The sequence below is a fragment of the Sturnira hondurensis genome, unplaced genomic scaffold, assembly GCF_014824575.4.
Source record: "Sturnira hondurensis isolate 20B ecotype Veracruz unplaced genomic scaffold, ASM1482457v3 Scaffold0001509, whole genome shotgun sequence".
In the NCBI taxonomy this organism is placed as follows: domain Eukaryota; kingdom Metazoa; phylum Chordata; class Mammalia; order Chiroptera; family Phyllostomidae; genus Sturnira; species Sturnira hondurensis.
Genome location: NW_028074140.1, coordinates 6,799,465 through 6,807,152, shown reverse-complemented (window position 1 = coordinate 6,807,152; position 7,688 = coordinate 6,799,465). Strand labels below are relative to the sequence as shown.

At 42.5% G+C, this 7,688-nt stretch overlaps 1 protein-coding gene across 1 annotated transcript; it reads left to right on the top strand.

Moving 5' to 3' along the window:
• The first annotated feature begins 772 nt into the window (after nucleotides 1-772).
• Nucleotides 773-1,501, top strand: FTMT (ferritin mitochondrial). The gene has a single exon (XM_037029351.1). It carries the CDS (start codon nucleotides 773-775, stop codon nucleotides 1,499-1,501), a length of 729 nt encoding a protein of 242 aa, XP_036885246.1.
• The last annotated feature ends 6,187 nt before the right edge of the window (nucleotides 1,502-7,688 follow it).

Below are 7,688 nucleotides of genomic sequence, written 5' to 3'. Positions count from 1 at the left end.
CACAGGATCACGGTTCGATTCCCAGTCAGGGCACATGCCTGGGTTGCAGGCCAGTTCCCAGCAGGGGACACATGAGAGGCAACCACACATTGATATTTCTCTCCTTCTCTCCTTCACTTCCCCTCTAAAGATAAATAAATAAAATCTTTACAAAATAAAAATAAAAATAATGTCTTTTTGAAACAAAGCACTGTCTTCCTTACAGACTTGAAAATCTGCCCAATGTACTGGTAATTATTTCCATACTTAGATAAAATAATCAGAAAGTCAAGGTATTCACTTGGGAAGTGGACTTTTACTCAGAGATAAATTAATAGTGACTTCTGTTTTACCCTGTTTCAAGGCCTTGCCTCTCCCATCCCTTAGTCCTAGGACAGAAAAAGCTGGGAGACAAAAGGCAAGCAGGACGTGGCTCAGTCCTTTCTTTTGTTAGTCTAGGTGCCTACTTTTTGGACAGCATTTTTAAATTTGGTGAAATAATAAATTACAAACGCCCAAGAGCAGAAATCTCCTGTCGACGATAAGGGCATTATTTAGATAGTGTTGTGTAATTGCCACCTGTCTGTGCCCAACCTTGCAACAGGCGAGCCCTCCCTCGGCCGCCATCGCATGGAACTTGGAGCCTCCGTAAGGAAAGAGGACCTATGACGCAGTCGCCTGGGACGCAGTCGCCTGGGACGCAGTCCTGATTCGCACCTGATGCTCCTGGAGCCTGACCATGAGCGAACATTCAGTCCGCATTCAGTTTCCTCACTTGTGAAGAAGAGAAGGCATGCTGTCCGGTTTCTTGTTCTTTCCCAGGCTCATCAGCACTTCGCTAGTGTCCCTGCGCAGCGCGCACTCTGTCTTCCCTCTGCCGCTGCGCTGGGCCAGAAGGAGCCCCTTGGTCCCCCGGCCTGCTGCCCTCTGCCGCTGGATGGCTGCAGCCGCCTCCTCCAAGAGCCCCTCCGGGTGTGCACCTGGCCCCTCCCGGGTGCGCCAGAACTTTCACCTGGACTCTGAGGCCGCAATCAACCGCCAGATCAACCTCGAGCTCTATGCATCCTATGTGTACTTGTCCATGGCCTATTACTTCTCCCGAGATGACGTGGCCTTGAACAACTTCGCTAGGTATTTCCTTCGCCAATCCCAGGAGGAGACCCTGCATGCAGAGAAGCTAATGAGGCTGCAGAACCAGCGAGGAGGCAGAATCTGCCTGCAGGACATCAAGAAACCTGACCAAGACGACTGGGAAAACGGGCTGAATGCCATGAAGTGTGCTCTGCTCTTGGAAAAAAATGTGAACCAGTCCCTGCTGGAATTGCACTCTCTGGCCTCAGACAAAGGCGACCCCCATTTGTGCGACTTCCTGGAAACCCACTATCTAAATGAGCAGGTGAAGTCTATCAAGGAACTAGGGGACCATGTGCACAACTTGATTAAGATGGGGGCTCCAGATTGTGGCCTGGCGGAGTACCTTTTTGACAAACATACCCTTGGGAATGAAAACAATCAGAACTAAGCCTTCCCCACCACCGTGGTGTGCCAGGACTCGGTCAGCTGTCTCCTACCTCCTTGCCCTTAGAATGCATTTCCACCTTTATAAGTCCTCTGTTATACTGTCCCTTCTATAAAATGATTTGCAGAGAAAATGAATTTAGCCTATGTAAACAAGGGCTTTTGGCCAGCAATTTTCCCAGCTAGAAAGGATAATATGGTATAAAAGAGACTACAAAAAAGCTGCTGAAAGTAGATGTAAACTAACTTTCTCCAGTTACCAAATATATTCCAGACCACGAACCTTCACTAAAAGTCCATGATTATTCAACTCAACAAGTGCCTGTTATTTTTAAGACTTAATGATAATCTAAAATGGGAAAATGTGTAAGATAAATATATAAATAGCTATAACAAGATGAAGAATATAGTATTGTCAAAATCAGACATGCAAAATTCTATGACAATTTTTACTCTTTTCTAAAGTGTGTTCCAAGAAATAGTAATGTCTCAAGATCTGTTTTTAAAAAGATTTCATAAATAAATTCAAGACAAGCAACATCTTATGTTGATAACACTAAGATACTGAAACACTAAAGAACATAGTTCTAACACTAACTATGATACTGAAAATAAAGTGTGCATATTCTCTGTAATTTATAAACACTCAGAATGTGTATAGTGATCCCAGCTGCTCAGTGTTTTATGATGACTCACTGAGAGAATGCACTGAGCGCATTCTCTATCGGAAGTTACAATATATATTTATTACCATTTTAAGGGCTCTGGGAAGTCTTGAAATTAAAAACAAAAAAAAATCTTTGGTTATTTTTATTTAGCTCAGTGTTTCCCAAAGATATTCATTCTCAGCTAGTTTTTTTGTCCCTTTTTTTGATGTTGATGTAACTATCCAGATCTGATTTAAGACAACACACTTCACCACAGGGCTATATAAGCCTCCCCTTTAACACACCAAAAGGAGTGATTATACTGCAGAAAACAGCCTTCTATGGCCTTTAAAGTGAAGCAGAAAAAAACATCATGTGATAGAAAAGTCAAGAAGGGATCCAGAATGAAGGAGGCATCAGCTGAGCAGATGTTTTCTTGGGGGCATGGGAGGAAGAGGTGTGATAAAATGGTGACAGAATATTCGCTCAGGAGCCCAGACTAGACTAAGAGCACGCTGGGTGATGCTTGAGAAGATGGGCTGGAGGGAAGTATGGATGTGAGAAAAGGGTCAAGTTTAAGTTAGTGAGCAATGGCAGTGAGTTGAAGGGCTCTCTGTAGAAAAATGCTGTGCTAAGAGTTGAGCAATCGGAATATTAGTTGTGCAGAATAAAAACCTGCGGAGAGTCTAAATGTCTGTTAGTTTGGGTCCTCTGAGAAACAGGTGTCAAGACAGGGTAAGGGTGTTATGGTAAAAGGAGTGGCCAGAGGGGAAATAAAGGCAGGGCCCTCATCTAACAAAGAAATTAACACAGCAGGATGGAAGCAAAGTCTCACAAATTGAGCCAGTAATCCTGAGCCTGGTCCAATAAGACTGCCAGGCATTCCAAACACACAAGTAAACTAGGGAGGGGGGGCGGTCTTGAAAGTCTGTGTGTGTCATCTCCACTAGCTGAGAAAAGGAAAACCTTGAGGCTGTGTATTCATCCCAAGGCCCGAAGGGGGAAGGGGAGGAGGTCCACAGTGCTTAAAGAAAGAGCCCATAAACAACTTTGGTTACCTGCCTGTCTCCCTTCTCCTATGCAAAATGAACAAATAGAGTCTAGAGCAAGGTAAGGATTCAGGCAAACAGACCCCCACACCTCCGTTGGGCAGTCACGTTTCCAGGGGGAAAGCTGGCATCATCTTTACCGGTCACTCCAAATACGACTCCCTCAGCCCTGTCCCACCAATGATGTAAGTCCTCAGAACAAAGGACTCGCTCTCTTGGCTCTTTTAGCCGCACAGGGGAACCCCTGGCCATCTGGCCTCTGGCCACCCTGATCTTGCCACCCATGCCTTTTCTTCCCTATTAGAACTTAGCACTAATGAACGTTGCTTGCATTCTAGTCAGCTTGCTGACCTGTAATTCTTTATTGCATCAGTAAGGAGAACTGAGTTTCTGGGAGTTTCTCCCATGATAAGAGTATAAGAAATTTATTAGAGAAAACAGTAAGGCCCTTGAGAAAAAATGGGGAAGGAGCTAAAAGAAGCAGGGAGGGTCTTCAGACTCTGTGAGTCTGATCCTGGGAGAAGGAAGAAAGGAAAGGTTGTGCAAATGTCTAAGGAAAGTTCTGCCAAGTCTGCAAGGCTGTCTGAGAAACCTCCAGCCAGAGCTGCTCATCAGAGGAATCCCAAGTCTCTGAGAAATGGGCCTTCCTGAGCACATTTCCAGGGCTCGGTTATTGACTGGGAACGATCCCTAGGGAGCGCAACTCACAACAAACTAAGAGACAAATCCATTTTACAAGTCCTCGGCACATCGTGCTCCCTTCAGCCCCGGGTCTGGGAGGCACACCCACCTGGCTGCACACATGCAACAGAATGGTTTAGATTAACATACTACACAAGGGCACCCTATGCTACTAAATATGATGTTGTCAAACACATAATGATGTGGGCAGAACTTCATAATTCAATGATGAGAAAGTGGGAAGTTCTCTTGTGAAGACTTCTGCATTCTCAGGGAAATACAAGGATTATCAACTGACAGCAAGAGGGGGAGGGGATTAGGGGATTTGAGATGAGAATGTGTAAAATAATTACCTAGGATAATGGTTATTAAGTATTTTTGACAGCAACACAGTATAGGAAAGATCACTGTCTAGGATGTAAATACATGAACACACCCACCCAAGAATTTCAGGAGACAAGACCTGTACTTCACTTACTTTCACTTCAACTCAATTCTATTTTATTTAAAAAATAGTGGATAGTGACTCGCTGAATAATTTCATCACACACTAATGGGTTATAATCTGTATATAGTTGGAAACACACTCCTCCAGAAGAATTAAAGAGGAAATTTTCTGAAGAAATGTAATAGGATTATTGTGTAGCAAAAGAAGCCAATTTAAGGAATATACAGTGAGATTGAGCAGCATGATTAAAAACAAATCATTTTGTGCTTTCACTTCATTCCTGCTCGAGTGGCATTTAATAGAGAGACTTTTCTGTATATCCACTCGAAATTAGTCCCCAATTTCCCACCATTCCCTGTCCTGTTACTTGATCTGTTTTTCTCTCCAGCACTTACTACCACCTAACACCTTTTTTACTTGCTTCTATTTCCTTCGTTCCCTGGAATGTGAATCCTGCCGGACGGGGACTCGGTTTCTTTCGGGGCTGCCTCCACATGTCTAGAGCAGCACTTACCCTTTAGTGCACTGTCAATGAATGTGAGCCAGCCGGTGAGTGTGTGCAGACATCCAGGGGCCAGTTGGAAGTGCTGGTCAGCATCTCAGAAAAAGTATCAGATAAGCAAATCTGGAAGTTACCCATATGGAGTTGACCAGTAAAACTGTGAAGAGGCTGCACTAACAAAGAAAAGAGGAGAGAGCGAGGAGTCCAAATATAGAAGCTTGAAAAATTGAAGGAGCTCTATATTTAGGGCAGATTAGATAAAGAACACTTGACAGGACACAGAAAAGGAATGTAAGAATAGCGAGACCAGAAAAACAATACTGGTCTGAGAAGCCCTGAGAGGAGAGAGTTTCCATTAAGTGCTGAAGAGCTTAAAGAGGTTGGGGTTGGAAGGCCATCAGAGTGGGCTTCGGGAAGCCATTGGGTATTTCAGAATCCTGAGATAAAAGGCCAAATTCATAGGGCTAAGGTAAATGAGATGGAGAACATAGAAATTCTTTTGAAAAGTTTTTATTTTTTAAGTAATTGAAGGAGCAAAAGGGTAGAGGGTGGCTGTGAGTGTTGTAAAACCAGGAAAGAGGACAAAAAGTTGATTTGAGAAGTGACAGAAAGATGTCCCAGGGGAGAAGAAAGCATGAAGTAAAGAGCACACGTCTGACCCAGGTGGGTGTGCCCTCCCAACCAGTGTGTGTACAAGAGGAGAGAAGTGACATGCACTTTAAGATGAGAAGAGGGCGAACTGAGGCACTTACACTGGCTGAGCTTCAACTTCTGAATAAAGAAGCAAATGAGATCACCTAGTGAGAGATGGCTACCTCTCTATAGAAATATTTTAATTAATTTCATTTATCAGAGATTATTACAAAAATAACAAACATAAGTTATTTTGCATATAGGATATAATATGTACTCTGTCTAACACTTAAAGCAAAGACTGGAGCTTTTACAGATGAAAAAGCATGCACCTGGAATTGAGCCAAGTGGAGGCTAGATTCTAAACAGAAACCTGGAATCCAGAAAGAAATGACTCCAAACCCCTAAGTAACACTGAAGGTCATATTACTCTTGAACACAACACCCAGGAATGCCGAGACCCAAGGCCTTCAGACTTGCAGGAAAATATAGCACATTTCTTTCCCCACTAGCAGCTCCTGAAAATCATGATCCTTCACGTTGAATTGTTTATTATGTTTTGAACAGTTCATTTAAAAAGGCATGGGATGGGTGGAGAGAATGAATTTCCTTATTGAAAGCCAGAAAGTTCAATTTTATAAAAAATTGAGAATTACCTTCAAGCTTTCCACTCTTTGCCACACTGTAACAAAGAAAGTTTAGAGATATGCATGCAGAAAAAAAGGGAGCAACGCAGGCTGCTTCGGGAGACACTCTTCATCCTTCCACTCCCTCTAAGAAAGGCATTTAGGAAGCAGTCAACTGGAAAACAAGCCCAATTGCTAACCAGGACTGACAAGGATAGTATGTGTGCTTACAACAGACTGTTAAACATGAACTGTCAAGCAGTACTAAGTTTATGAAATCAGAAAGATACACAGGCATCGGTATTTGTTGTTAGCTTTCCCTAAGCTTCATATTTCTGTTGTGAACAATTAAGACACAATAGGTATATTTGTTTTGAATGAGTAAATGAACAGTGTGTATGTGCAAATGCAGATGCACACACATATGCACACTCTGAATGTCAGATATAATTCTAATGCCCCCCCAAAAAAAGAGGGATGGCCAGGCAGTCCCTGAGAACAGCTCATAGACATACACTTAGAGTTGAGTTCCTTCCAAGCAACCTGGCCAATTTCCAAGTGCAGATGGTGGCCAGTCTTCTGAGAGACGTACCTAATGTTTTTGGACATACTTTAGTTGCTAGCAAACCCCTTGAGTGCCATATTTTCATAGGCTGAATTATCAAAAAAATTTCCAGTACCATAAGGGGCTGCTAGACTAATAAAACAGTTTATTGCATGAACTATACACAGATACTAGAGAGTGTCGTCTGATCACTAAAAGCCTGCACTTGAGCTTTCAGAGTACCTGGGTGAGAATAGCTACTCCCCCACACACCAACTGCATGGTTTGGGGAAAGTCTCTAGAGACCGATTTTCCTCTGCTGTAACAGCAGCTTACTTCAAAGCTTATGGGGGGGTGGGCAGGTTATGAGATAGAGTACACAAAGTTCAGCACATCATCTACTACAATCATAGCAAATGGTCAATATTAGCTGCTTAAGCTTGTGAGTGCTTTTGGGGGGGGTGTCTGCCTGTGTGTGCAAAGACTGTTGCGGGGAGAATAATATCAGCTGCTCTCAATGAGCAGAACCTGGTACCTGGGAAAGGGGCACTAGGAAGAACTTTTTCATTACATAGCATTTCCCATCTTGTGAAAATGTCAACCACTTGAAATCATTACCTTTTGAAAATTCATAAAATTCGAATATAGCAAATACATAGGAGTTGCTATAAATTTTACTCACTTCCAAGGAGTGCACATATGCTGCATCTTTCTATAATGTGTTTCCACATCAAATTAAGAAGTAATTCAAGTACAAAGTTGGAGGACTCATATTTCTCTTCTTTTTATCTAGCCTAAGGCATTTACCATAATTGCTTGTTTTGCTCTCTTCTTAGGCCTTGACTGAATATACACAGTCCTCACTTCACATTGTTTCAATTTGCATGAATTTCAGTTACTAGAGTGTAGTTAAATAATAACTGTCCCTCCGTAACATGATTAAAATTTCAGTTACTATGGTATAATTACTGTGAGTAAATTGCATAAAGAACTAACATTGCTGCTAGTTCTTTCATCCACAAATCACTATATAAATAACATATACACTTATAGTATAAATA